Source organism: Amblyomma mixtum, chromosome 1 (genome assembly GCF_055824585.1).
Source record: "Amblyomma mixtum isolate Tamu chromosome 1, ASM5582458v1, whole genome shotgun sequence".
Lineage (NCBI taxonomy): Eukaryota > Metazoa > Arthropoda > Arachnida > Ixodida > Ixodidae > Amblyomma > Amblyomma mixtum.
The window spans coordinates 126,193,661-126,207,769 of NC_143012.1; the positions used below are offsets into that span (position 1 = coordinate 126,193,661).

The 14,109-nt window shown below is 50.3% G+C and overlaps 1 protein-coding gene across 1 annotated transcript; it reads left to right on the forward strand.

Moving 5' to 3' along the window:
• The first annotated feature begins 2,706 nt into the window (after window positions 1-2,706).
• LOC149367567 (uncharacterized) lies at window positions 2,707-6,930 on the forward strand. Its single transcript, XM_089556146.1, has one exon. The coding sequence runs from the start codon at window positions 2,707-2,709 to the stop codon at window positions 4,336-4,338; it is 1,632 nt and encodes a 543-aa protein (XP_089412272.1). The 3' UTR covers window positions 4,339-6,930.
• Window positions 6,931-14,109: the final 7,179 nt, after the last annotated feature.

Here is a 14,109-nt window from a genome sequence, read left to right on the forward strand (position 1 = left end):
CCTCTGAAGCCTTGTTCGCCGAGGTGGTCCTTATGTTACATTAGTAGTGGCGCAGAAATTGCGCGGTTGGGATCCGGGTGTCTCAAGGGGACGCGAATGCCAGGCCTTTGTCATGTGTCTTGATTGCAGATGGTGCCAGGTGCTGCCAAAAATTTGACTGTCTTCTACAGCGGGACCTATGTGAACAGCTAAGGGTTCACCGATGCGTTGGTCATGGTACCGCCGTCCCCTCTGAAGCCTTGTTCGCCGAGGTGCTCCTTATATTCCATTTGTAGTGGCACAGAAATTGCGCGGGTGGGATCCGGATGTCTCAAGGGGACGCGAATGCCAGCCCTTTGCCATGTGCCTTGACTACAGATGGTGCCGGGTGCAATCACAAATTTGGCTGTCTTCTGCAGTGTGACCTGGGTGAACAGAAAAGGGTTCACCGATGCGTTTATCGTGGTAACAGCGTGCCCTCTGAAGCCTTGTTCGCCGAGGTGCTCCTTATATTCCATTAGTAGTGGCACATAAATTGCGCGGGTGGGATCCGGATGTCTCAAGGGGACGCGAATGCCAGCCCTTTGCCATGTGCCTTGACTACAGATGGTGCCGGGTGCAACCACAAATTTGACTGTCTTCTACAGTGTGACCTGGGTGAACAGAAAAGGGTTCACCGATGCGTTGGTCGTGGTAACACCGGGCCCTCTGAAGCATTGTTCGCCGAGGTGCTCCTTATATTCCATTACAAGTGGAGCAGAATGTGTGCGGTTGGGATCCGGGTGTCTCAAGGGGACGCGAATGCCAGGCCTATGCCATGTGTCTTGACAGTTGATGGTGCCGGGTGCAACCACAAATTTGACTGTCTTCTACAGCGTAACCTGGGTGTACAGTTAAGGGTTCACCGATGCGTTGGTCATGGTCCCGCCGTGCTCTCTGAAGCCTTGTTCGCCGAGCTGCTCCTTATATTCCATTAGTAGTGGCGCAGAAATTTCGCGGGCGTGATCCGGGTGTCTCAAGGGGACGCGAATGCCAGGCCTTTGCCATGTGTCTTGACTGCTGATGGTGCCGGATGCAACCAAAAATTTGACTGTCTTCTGCAGCGTGACCTGGGTGAACAGTAAAGGGTTCACCGATGCGTTGGTCACGGTAACACCGTGCCCTCTGAAGCCTTGTCCGCCGAGGTGCTCCTTATATTCCATTAGTAGTGGCGCAGAAATTGCGCGGTTGGGATCTCGGTGTCTCAGGAGGTCGCGAATGCCAGGCCTTTGCCATGTGTCTTGAATACTGATGATGCCGGGTGCTGCCAAAAATTTGACTGTCTTCTACAGCGCGACCTGGGTGCACAGTAAAGGGTTCACCGATGCGTTGGTCATGGTCCCGCCGTGCCCACTGAAGCCTTGTTCGCTGACCTGCTCCTTATATTCCATTAGTAGTGGCGCAGAAATTGCGCGGGTGGGATCCGGGTGTCTCAAGGGGACGCGAATGCCAGGCCTTTGCCATGTGTCTTGATTGCAGATGGTGCCAGGTGCTGCCAAAAATTTGACAGTCTTCTACAGCGGGACCTATGTGAACAGTTAAGGGTTCACCGATGCGTTGGTCATGGTACCGCCGTGCCCTCTGAAGCCTTGTTCGCCGAGGTGCTCCTTATATTCCATTTGTAGTGGCACAGAAATTGCGCGGTTGGGATCTGGGTGTCTCAAGGGGACGCGAATGCAAGGCATTTGCCATGTGTCTTGACTGCTGGTGGTGCCGGATGCAACTAAAAATTTACTGTCTTCTACAGCGTGACCTGGGTGAACAGTAAAGGGTTCACCGATGCGTTGGTCACGGTAACACCGTGCCCTCTGAAGCCTTGTTCGCCGAGGTGCTCCTTATGTTCCATTAGTAGTGGCGCAGAAATTGCGCGGTTGGGATCTGGGTGTCTCAAGGGGACGCGAATGCCAGGCCTTTGCCATGTGTCTTGACTGCTGATGGTGCCGGATGCAACCAAAAATTTGACTGTCTTCTGCATCGTGACCTGGGTGAACAGTAAAGGGTTCACCGATGCGTTGGTCACGGTAACACCGTGCCCTCTGAAGCCTCACCGAGGTGCTCCTTATATTCCATTAGTAGTGGCGCAGAAATTGCGCGGTTGGGATCTGGGTGTCTCACGAGGTCGCGAATGCGAGGCCTTTGCCATGTGTCTTGAGTGCTGATGGTGCCGGGTGCTGCCAAAAATTTGACTCTTCTACAGCGCGACCTGGGTGCACAGTTAAGGGTTCACCGATGCGTTGGTCATGGTCCCGCCGTGCTCTCTGAAGCCTTGTTCGCCGAGCTGCTCCTTATATTCCATTAGTAGTGGCGCAGAAATTGCGCGGGCGGGATCCGGGTGTCTCAAGGGGACGCGAATGCCAGGCCTTTGCCATGTGTCTTGATTGCAGATGGTGCCAGGTGCTGCCAAAATTTTGACTGTCTTCTACAGCGGGACCTATGTGAACAGTTAAGGGTTCACCGATGCGTTGGTCATGGTACCGCCGTGCCCTCTGAAGCCTTGTTCGCCGAGGTGCTCCTTATATTCCATTAGTAGTGGCGCAGAAATTGCGCGGTTGGGATCCGGGTGTCTCAAGGGGACGCGAATGCCAGGCCTTTGCCAAGTGTCTTGACTGCTGATGGTGCCGGATGCAACCAAAAATTTGACTGTCTTCTGCAGCGTGACCTGGGTGAACATGGGGCATGGGAGTGGGCATGAGTGGGCATGGGAGCAGCGACACGATGTGGTTCACCAATGTCTTTCGTTTTTTTATCCTTCAGTTTCCTGTCCTCTGCACTGGCAGCGTCGCTTCAGATCCAGTTCTGTGCCACGATGGAATCCCATCAGCGCTTTTTGACTGGAGTGCGCCGGCGTCAAGCGACAAATGCTCTAGCGGCCCATGGAATGCTTTCATGACGCAGCTGATCACCGCTTCGCAAGATTTTTACCCCGGATCGACATCGACGTCAACCATCGCAGAAGATATAAATGGGATGCACCGTCGCCACCCCTTCAGTGGGCATGGGAGCAGCGACACGATGTGGTTCACCAATGTCTTTCGTTTTTTTATCCTTCAGTTTCCTGTCCTCTGCACTGGCAGCGTCGCTTCAGATCCAGTTCTGTGCCACGATGGAATCCCATCAGCGCTTTTTGACTGGAGTGCGCCGGCGTCAAGCGACAAATGCTCTAGCGGCCCATGGAATGCTTTCATGACGCAGCTGATCACCGCTTCGCAAGATTTTTACCCCGGATCGACATCGACGTCAACCATCGCAGAAGATATAAATGGGATGCACCGTCGCCACCCCTTCAGTGGGCATGGGAGCAGCGACACGATGTGGTTCACCAATGTCTTTCGTTTTTTTATCCTTCAGGTTAGTCCAGTTTCATCCAAGCGTTCAAATGATGTCTGCCTCGTTATGCTCCCTTGCCCACAAGTGCTGTTGGAAAATGTATGCCAGTGTTATTGTGTGCTCAAATTGCTCTTGTCCGGAGACGTTGAATTAAACCCTGGCCCTGGCCATAGCACTCGTAGCAACACTCAGAACCCGACGCCCGACTCTGACAGCGGTGCCATACTCACCCTTCTGGAGGATCTAAGAATGCGCTCAACAAACATTGAACAGGGGCAGGTCGAAATATTGAACTCAATTAAAACTATTACATGCAATCAAGAGGAACTAGATGTGAAGGTAACTGATATTTCAAACAGGCTTACCAATGTTGAGACCAAACTTGCGGGTTTTGAATCCTTCCGTCAGGACCTGAATGCTCTCAAAGCAACTGCTGAATGCCTCGCCAAAGAAAATTACTCATTAAGGGCCCGAATGAATGACCTCGAAGATAGATCGCGTAGAGATAACCTCTTATTTTTTGGTATATCTGAAGACGCTGGAGCCACCGAAACATGGTTGCAATCAGAAGAAAAAATTGTGAATGCAATACAGCAAGAAATGTCAATTACCATTTCTAATACTGATATCGCCCGGGCACACCGAATCGGCATTGCAGACCCTACCAAAACGCGACCAATAATGGTAAAATTTTCCAACTACAAAACAAAGCAAATGCTTTTGAACGCTCAGTCTAAACTGAAAGATTCAGATGTTTCTATGTCTGAAGATTTTAGTCCATCTACAAGGCATGCTAGAAAAAAACTGGCAGAATTTGCGAAGGAAACTGCGCCTAACACGCGCTTTAAACTGAGGCACGCACGGTTATTCTTAAACAAGAAATGCTACACCTATTGTGCTGAAAATGATAGAGTTTGTGAACAAACTAGCCTGTATGCTACTACTTCACGTGTTGATTCTAGTGCCGCGGGCGGTTCTGATGATTCGAGATAGCTGGCTGGGCGCTTTCGTCCGCGTGCGCAGCCGATCTCTGGAATTTCAGTGCTTTTCACCAATATACGCAGTGTTGTGCGAAATCGTGATGACCTTTCCTGTGCCGCCGATACCACATCGGCCGACATTATTGTCTTAACGGAAACATGGCTGAATGATTGTGTTAAAAACACGGAAATCCTCGCTACCGAAAAGCGGTACTCCATATTTCGCCGTGATCGCGCAGTCGCACGGGGTGGCGGTGTTCTGCTCGCCGTCTCGGATCATCTTGATAGCCTTCACATTGATATTCCTACGACACTGGAGTTTTTATGTGTTCTGATAACGACTGAATATCAAAAACTTGTATTTTGTGCATGCTACCGTTCGCCTTCCACTGGGATTGGTTTTTCCAGTGAACTTCATGACACGCTAAGCGCTGTGTGTGCCAAATTTCCGAATTTTCCTGTTTTTTTATTTGGTGATTTTAATTTCCCTAATATTGCCTGGTCTAGCTTTCCGTATTCCACTACCAACTCTACGTCAGAATTGTCTAATTTTTTAAACGTTTGTTCAGACTTTTGCTTAACTCAGGTAATAACGCAGCCTACTAGGGTCACATCTTCAACATCCAATGTATTAGACTTGTTGCTAACAACAGCCCCTGATGCTGTATCTACCATTACCTACTTATCAGGTATAAGCGATCATTCTTTATTACATGTCATGTTGAACTTCCCTGCTCGAACGTCGTATAACAATATAAAACTAATATATGATTATGCTAAGGGAAATTACACTGCGATCAATAAAGCACTTGAAGACTTCCTTGACGAATTTCTGGCAAACTTCAACGATAGATCTGTAAATACAAATTGGCACCTTTTCAGAAACAAGCTTTGCGAGCTGGTCGACCTGTATATTCCTCGAAAAAAGCTTTTAACCAACCGGCAGTGTCCATGGTACAACCGCTCATTAAAACGTCTGGCAAACAAAAAAAGGAGGCTTTTCCGCAAAGCGAAGTCTTCTGGAAAGCGTGAGCACTGGTCAGCACTCCAAAAAACTGTTAACATTTATAAGAAGTCTTTGAAGGAATCGAAGCACTACTACTTTAATGTGACGTTGCCGACGCTTCTAACGAGCAACCCCAAAAAATTTTGGAGTAGTGTCAATCAACGAGACCAGTCACTTGTATCTCTCGTTGACTCTCTATCACACCCTATTCCAAGCACTGACGTCGCTGGCATCTTTAATGAGACCTTTAGTGCAGCGTTTTCAAGTACCGCAACTGACATTACTGATATTAGAGACTATGCATGTAACATAAGCTTTCCAATGGACCCTGTCAGGTTTAGTTATGACGGAATTATTAACATAATTAACAATTTGAAAATTTCCTCTTCTTGCGGCCCTGATAACATTAACACCAAAGTGCTGAAGAATACTAAAGTGTACTCCGCAATTTTTTTACTGAAGATATGTGAACAATCGCTTCAAACAGGAGATATACCACACGAATGGAAACTGGCTAAAGTGATTCCACTCCATAAATCTGGCGACAGACATTCACCCCTTAATTATCGTCCAATATCATTAACTTCCATTTCCTGTAAAATCATGGAGCATATAATTTTTTCTCAGTTAGCTAGTTTTCTTGAATCATTTTCGTTTTTCACACCTACACAACATGGTTTCAGAAAGCAGTTTTCCTGTGAAACACAGTTATTATCCTTCAGCAACGAAATTCATTCGATTCTTGATGAAGGTTCAGAGGTCGACGTCATTTTTTTAGATTTTTGCAGGGCTTTCGATAAAGTGTCCCATAGTCTTCTGTTGTATAAGCTTGCTCATCTTAATATCGACCCAAATGTTCTAGCATGGATTCGTTGTTTTTTAACTAATCGCTCGCAGTTTGTCTACGTTAACGGTCTTCAATCCTCTTCTATGCCGGTTACGTCTGGGGTACCACAAGGATCGGTACTCGGACCCTTGTTATTCCTTGTGTACATTAATGATCTGCCTAACAATATAAAATCCTCGATCAAACTTTTTGCAGATGATTGCATACTGTACCGTGAAATTAAAAACACTAATGATGTCAACTTATTGCAAGCTGATCTTAACTGTATTACAGACTGGTGCATTAAATGGAAAATGGTTTTAAACACATCAAAATGCAAAACCATGCGCTTTTCACGTCAAGGCGTCTCGCCACCAGCCTCTTACAGTATCAACAGTGCTTCGTTAGCCCCGGTTACCTCGTATAAATACCTCGGTGTACATCTGACATCAAACTTATCCTGGAACCAGCATATCACCTACATTACTGGAAACGCTAACCGCATGCTTGGTTACATAAAAAGAAACTTTTCTAATGCACCCACTTCAGTCAAACTCCTTCTTTATAAAACACTGGTTCGTTCGAAGCTTGAATACGCCGCGTCGATATGGGATCCTCATACTAAGTCACTTATATCTGTTTTGGAAGCTGTTCAGAACCGTGCCGCTCGTTTTATTCTTCACGACTATGGCCGTACATCAAGTGTCACACAAATGAAAAGCACATTGTCACTACCATTACTTTCACTGCGCCGAAAAATTTCACGACTCTGTCTTTTTTAAGATCTACAATTTCAATCATGTTTTGAAAAACGCTTTGCTCATTCCACCCACGTATGTTTCATCGCGCATTGACCATCCACGCAAAGTGGGCGTTCCACCTTGTCACACTACTGCTCGCCAAAATTCTTTCATTCCAACTACATCATCCGAGTGGAATCACTTGCCAGCAGATGTGGCACTCACCGACGATCTCGAGCATTTTAAGAAAAAGTTGAGTGCCTGCTTTTCTTGCTCATGACATGTGTGCCCTTAGGTTAGTAGTGCGACATGAACTCTGTGTTCTTGATTTGTAGTTTTGTTTTTGTTGGGTTTTGTTCTCTTTTCTCGTTTTTTTCCTTCTTCGTCTAGGCTTCCATGAATTGTTGAAATTTGTAATAACTCAGTGCAGTGAACAATATGTAGTCCTGTAACCCGTGATCGTATTCATTTTTGTTATCTGTGCTTGTTCCACTCCCCTCAATAATGCCCTCAGGGCCATGAGGGTATTTGAAATAAATAAATAATAAATAAACAGTAAAGGGTTCACCGATGCGTTGGTCACGGTAACACCGTGCCCTCTGAAGCCTTGTTCGCCGAGGTCCTCCTTATATTCCATTAGTAGTGGCGCAGAAATTGCGCGGTTGGGATCTGGGTGTCTCACGAGGTCGCAAATGCCAGGCCTTTGCCATGTGTCTTGACTACTTATGGTGCCGGGTGCTGCCAAAAATTTGACTGTCTTCTACAGCGCGACCTGGGTGCACAGTAAAGGGTTCACCGATGCTTTGGTCATGGTCCCGCCGTGCCCTCTGAAGCCTTGTTCGCTGAGCTGCTCCTTATATTCCATTAGTAGTGGCGCAGAAATTGCGCGGGTGGGATCCGGGTGTCTCAAGGGGACGCGAATGCCAGGCCTTTGCCATGTGTCTTGACTACTGATGGTGCGGGGTGCTGCCAAAAATTTGACTGTCTTCTACAGCGCGACCTGGGTGCACAGTAAAGGGTTCACCGATGCGTTGGTCATGGTCCCGCCGTGCCCTCTAAAGCCTTGTTCGCTGAGCTGCTCCTTATATTCCATTTGTAGTGGCACAGAAATTGCGCGGTTGGGATCTGGGTGTCTCAAGGGGACGCGAATGCAAGGCATTTGCCATGTGTCTTGACTGCTGGTGGTTCCGGATGCAACTAAAAATTTACTGTCTTCTACAGCGTGACCTGGGTACACAGTAAAGGGTTCACCGATGCGTTGGTCATGGTCCCGCCGTGCTCTCTGAAGCCTTGTTCGCCGAGCTGCTCCTTATATTCCATTAGTAGTGGCGCAGAAATTGCGTGGGTGGGATCCGGGTGTCTCAAGGGGACGCGAATGCCAGGCCTTTGCCATGTGTCTTGATTGCAGATGGTGCCAAGTGGTGCCAAAAATTTGACTGTCTTCTACAGCGGGACCTATGTGAACAGTTAAGGGTTCACCGATGCGTTGGTCATGGTACCGCCGTGCCCTCTGAAGCCTTGTTCGCCGAGGTGCTCCTTATATTCCATTAGTAGTGGCACAGAAATTGCGCGGGTGGGATCCGAGTGTCTCAAGGGGACACGAATGCCAGGCCTTTGCCATGTGCCTTGACTACTGATGGTGCCGGGTGCAACCACAAATTTGACTGTCTTCTACAGCGTGACCTGGGTGTACAGTTAAGGGTTCACCGATGCGTTGGTCATGGTCCCGCCGTGCTCTCTGAAGCCTTGTTCGCCGAGCTGCTCCTTATATTCCATTAGTAGTGGCGCAGAAATTGCGCGGGCGGGATCCGGGTGTCTCAAGGGGACGCGAATGCCAGGCCTTTGCCATGTGTCTTGATTGCAGATGGTGCCAGGTGCTGCCAAAATTTTGACTGTCTTCTACAGCGGGACCTATGTGAACAGTTAAGGGTTCACCGATGCGTTGGTCATGGTACCGCCGTGCCCTCTGAAGCCTTGTTCGCCGAGGTGCTCCTTATATTCCATTAGTAGTGGCGCAGAAATTGCGCGGTTGGGATCCGGGTGTCTCAAGGGGACGCGAATGCCAGGCCTTTGCCATGTGTCTTGACTGCTGATGGTGCCAGGTGGTGCCAAAAATTTGACTGTCTTCAACAGCGGGACCTATGTGAACAGTTAAGGGTTCACCGATGCGATGGTGACGGTAACACCGTGCCCTCTGAAGCCTTGTTCGCCGAGGTGGTCCTTATGTTCCATTAGTAGTGGCGCAGAAATTGCGCGGTTGGGATCCGGGTGTCTCAAGGGGACGCGAATGCCAGGCCTTTGTCATGTGTCTTGATTGCAGATGGTGCCAGGTGCTGCCAAAAATTTGACTGTCTTCTACAGCGGGACCTATGTGAACAGCTAAGGGTTCACCGATGCGTTGGTCATGGTACCGCCGTCCCCTCTGAAGCCTTGTTCGCCGAGGTGCTCCTTATATTCCATTTGTAGTGGCACAGAAATTGCGCGGGTGGGATCCGGATGTCTCAAGGGGACGCGAATGCCAGCCCTTTGCCATGTGCCTTGACTACAGATGGTGCCGGGTGCAATCACAAATTTGACTGTCTTCTACAGTGTGACCTGGGTGAACAGAAAAGGGTTCACCGATGCGTTTATCGTGGTAACAGCGTGCCCTCTGAAGCCTTGTTCGCCGAGGTGCTCCTTATATTCCATTAGTAGTGGCACATAAATTGCGCGGGTGGGATCCGGATGTCTCAAGGGGACGCGAATGCCAGCCCTTTGCCATGTGCCTTGACTACAGATGGTGCCGGGTGCAACCACAAATTTGACTGTCTTCTACAGTGTGACCTGGGTGAACAGAAAAGGGTTCACCGATGCGTTGGTCGTGGTAACACCGGGCCCTCTGAAGCATTGTTCGCCGAGGTGCTCCTTATATTCCATTACAAGTGGAGCAGAATGTGTGCGGTTGGGATCCGGGTGTCTCAAGGGGACGCGAATGCCAGGCCTATGCCATGTGTCTTGACAGTTGATGGTGCCGGGTGCAACCACAAATTTGACTGTCTTCTACAGCGTAACCTGGGTGTACAGTTAAGGGTTCACCGATGCGTTGGTCATGGTCCCGCCGTGCTCTCTGAAGCCTTGTTCGCCGAGCTGCTCCTTATATTCCATTAGTAGTGGCGCAGAAATTTCGCGGGCGTGATCCGGGTGTCTCAAGGGGACGCGAATGCCAGGCCTTTGCCATGTGTCTTGACTGCTGATGGTGCCGGATGCAACCAAAAATTTGACTGTCTTCTGCAGCGTGACCTGGGTGAACAGTAAAGGGTTCACCGATGCGTTGGTCACGGTAACACCGTGCCCTCTGAAGCCTTGTCCGCCGAGGTGCTCCTTATATTCCATTAGTAGTGGCGCAGAAATTGCGCGGTTGGGATCTCGGTGTCTCAGGAGGTCGCGAATGCCAGGCCTTTGCCATGTGTCTTGAATACTGATGATGCCGGGTGCTGCCAAAAATTTGACTGTCTTCTACAGCGCGACCTGGGTGCACAGTAAAGGGTTCACCGATGCGTTGGTCATGGTCCCGCCGTGCCCACTGAAGCCTTGTTCGCTGACCTGCTCCTTATATTCCATTAGTAGTGGCGCAGAAATTGCGCGGGTGGGATCCGGGTGTCTCAAGGGGACGCGAATGCCAGGCCTTTGCCATGTGTCTTGATTGCAGATGGTGCCAGGTGCTGCCAAAAATTTGACAGTCTTCTACAGCGGGACCTATGTGAACAGTTAAGGGTTCACCGATGCGTTGGTCATGGTACCGCCGTGCCCTCTGAAGCCTTGTTCGCCGAGGTGCTCCTTATATTCCATTTGTAGTGGCACAGAAATTGCGCGGTTGGGATCTGGGTGTCTCAAGGGGACGCGAATGCAAGGCATTTGCCATGTGTCTTGACTGCTGGTGGTGCCGGATGCAACTAAAAATTTACTGTCTTCTACAGCGTGACCTGGGTGAACAGTAAAGGGTTCACCGATGCGTTGGTCACGGTAACACCGTGCCCTCTGAAGCCTTGTTCGCCGAGGTGCTCCTTATGTTCCATTAGTAGTGGCGCAGAAATTGCGCGGTTGGGATCTGGGTGTCTCAAGGGGACGCGAATGCCAGGCCTTTGCCATGTGTCTTGACTGCTGATGGTGCCGGATGCAACCAAAAATTTGACTGTCTTCTGCATCGTGACCTGGGTGAACAGTAAAGGGTTCACCGATGCGTTGGTCACGGTAACACCGTGCCCTCTGAAGCCTCACCGAGGTGCTCCTTATATTCCATTAGTAGTGGCGCAGAAATTGCGCGGTTGGGATCTGGGTGTCTCACGAGGTCGCGAATGCGAGGCCTTTGCCATGTGTCTTGAGTGCTGATGGTGCCGGGTGCTGCCAAAAATTTGACTCTTCTACAGCGCGACCTGGGTGCACAGTAAAGGGTTCACCGATGCGTTGGTCATGGTCCCGCCGTGCCCTCTGAAGCCTTGTTCGCTGAGCTGCTCCTTATATTCCATTTGTAGTGGCACAGAAATTGCGCGGTTGGGATCTGGGTGTCTCAAGGGGACGCGAATGCAAGGCATTTGCCATGTGTCTTGACTGCTGGTGGTTCCGGATGCAACTAAAAATTTACTGTCTTCTACAGCGTGACCTGGGTGAACAGTAAAGGGTTCACCGATGCGTTGGTCACGGTAACACCGTGCCCTCTGAAGCCTTGTTCGCCGAGGTGCTCCTTATGTTCCATTAGTAGTGGCGCAGAAATTGCGCGGTTGGGATCCGGGTGTCTCAAGGGGACGCGAATGCCAGGCCTTTGCCATGTGTCTTGACTGCTGATGGTGCCGGATGCAACCAAAAATTTGACTGTCTTCTGCAGCGTGACCTGGGTGAACAGTAAAGGGTTCACCGATGCGTTGGTCACGGTAACACCGTGCCCTCTGAAGCCTCGCCGAGGTGCTCCTTATATTCCATTAGTAGTGGCGCAGAAATTGCGCGGTTGGGATCTGGGTGTCTCACGAGGTCGCGAATGACAGGCCTTTGCCATGTGTCTTGAGTGCTGATGGTGCCGGGTGCTGCCAAAAATTTGACTGTCTTCTACAGCGCGACCTGGGTGCACAGTAAAGGGTTCACCGATGCGTTGGTCATGGTCCCGCCGTGCTCTCTGAAGCCTTGTTCGCCGAGCTGCTCCTTATATTCCTTTAGTAGTGGCGCAGAAATTGCGCGGGTGGGATCCGGGTGTCTCAAGGGGACGCGAATGCCAGGCCTTTGCCATGTGTCTTGATTGCAGATGGTGCCAGGTGCTGCCAAAAATTTGACTGTCTTCTACAGCGGGACCTATGTGAACAGTTAAGGGTTCACCGATGCGTTGGTCATGGTACCGCCGTGCCCTCTGAAGCCTTGCTCGCCGAGGTGCTCCTTATATTCCATTAGTAGTGGCACAGAAATTGCGCGGGTGGGATCCGGGTGTCTCAAGGGGACGCAAATGCCAGGCCTTTGCCATGTGCTTTGACTACTGATGGTGCCGGGTGCAACCACAAATTTGACTGTCTTCTACAGCGTGACCTGGGTGCTCAGTTAAGGGTTCACCGATGCGTTGGTCATGGTCCCGCCGTGCTCTCTGAAGCCTTGTTCGCCGAGCTGCTCCTTATATTCCTTTAGTAGTGGCGCAGAAATTGCGCGGGTGGGATCCGGGTGTCTCAAGGGGACGCGAATGCCAGGCATTTGCCATGTGTCTTGATTGCAGATGGTTCTAGGTGCTGCCAAAAATTTGACTGTCTTCTACAGCGGGACCTATGTGAACAGTTAAGGGTTCACCGATGCGTTGGTCACGGTAACACCGTGCCCTCTGAAGCCTTGTTCGCCGAGGTGCTCCTTATATTCCATTAGTAGTGGCGCAGAAATTGCGCGGTTGGGATCTGGGTGTCTCAAGGGGACGCGAATGCCAGGCCTTTGCCATGTGTCTTGACTGCTGATGGTGCCGGATGCAACCAAAAATTTGACTGTCTTCTACAGCGTGACCTGGGTGAACAGTAAAGGGTTCACGGATGCGTTGGTCACGGTAACACCGTGCCCTCTGAAGCCTTGTTCGCCGAGGTGCTCCTTATGTTCCATTAGTAGTGGCGCAGAAATCTCGCGGTTGGGATCCGGGTGTCTCAAGGGGACGCGAATACCAGGCCTTTGCCATGTCTCTTGACTGCTGATGGTGCCGGATGCAACCAAAAATTTGACTGTCTTCTGCAGCGTGACCTGGGTGAACAGTAAAGGGTTCACCGATGCATTGGTCACGGTAACACCGTGCCCTCTGAAGCATTGTTCGCCGAGGTGCTCCTTATATTCCATTAGTAGTGGCGCAGAAATTGCGCGGTTGGGATCTGGGTGTCTCACGAGGTCGCGAATGCCAGGCCTTTGCCATGTGTCTTGACTGTTGATGGTGCCGGGTGCTGCCAAAAATTTGACTGTCTTCTACAGCGTGACCTGGGTGAACAGTAAAGGGTTCACCGATGCGTTGGTCATGGTAACACCATGCCCTCTGAAGCCTTGTTCGCCGAGGTGCTCCTTATATTCCATTACAAGTGGAGCAGAAATTGCGCGGGTGGGATCCGGGTGTCTCAAGGGGACGCGAATGCCAGGCCTATGCCATGTGTCTTGACAGTTGATGGTGCCGGGTGCTGCCAAAAATTTGACTGTCTTCTACAGCGTGACCTGGGTGAACAGTAAAGGGTTCACCGATGCGTTGGTAATGGTAACACTATGCCCTCAGAAGCCTTGTTCACCTAGGTACTCCAGATATTGCGTCAGAGGTGGCGCTGAAGTTGCGCGGGTGGGATCCGGTGTCTCACGAGGTCGCGAATGCCAGGCCTTTGCCATGTGTCTTGACTGCTGATGGTGCCAGGGTGCTGCCAAAAATTTGACTGTCTTCTACAGCGCGAAATGGGTGCACAGTAAAGGGTTCAGCGATGCGTTGGTCATGGTCCCGCCGTGCTCTCTGAAGCCTTGTTCGCCGAGCTGCTCCTTATATTCCATTAGTAGTGGCGCAGAAATTGCGCGGGTGGGATCCGGGTGTCTCAAGGGGACGCGAATGCCAGGCCTTTGCCATGTGTCTTGATTGCAGATGGTGCCAAGTGGTGCCAAAAATTTGACTGTCTTCCACAGCGGGACCTAAGTGAACAGTTAAGGGTTCACCGATGCGTTGGTCATGGTACCGCCGTGCCCTCTGAAGCCTTGTTC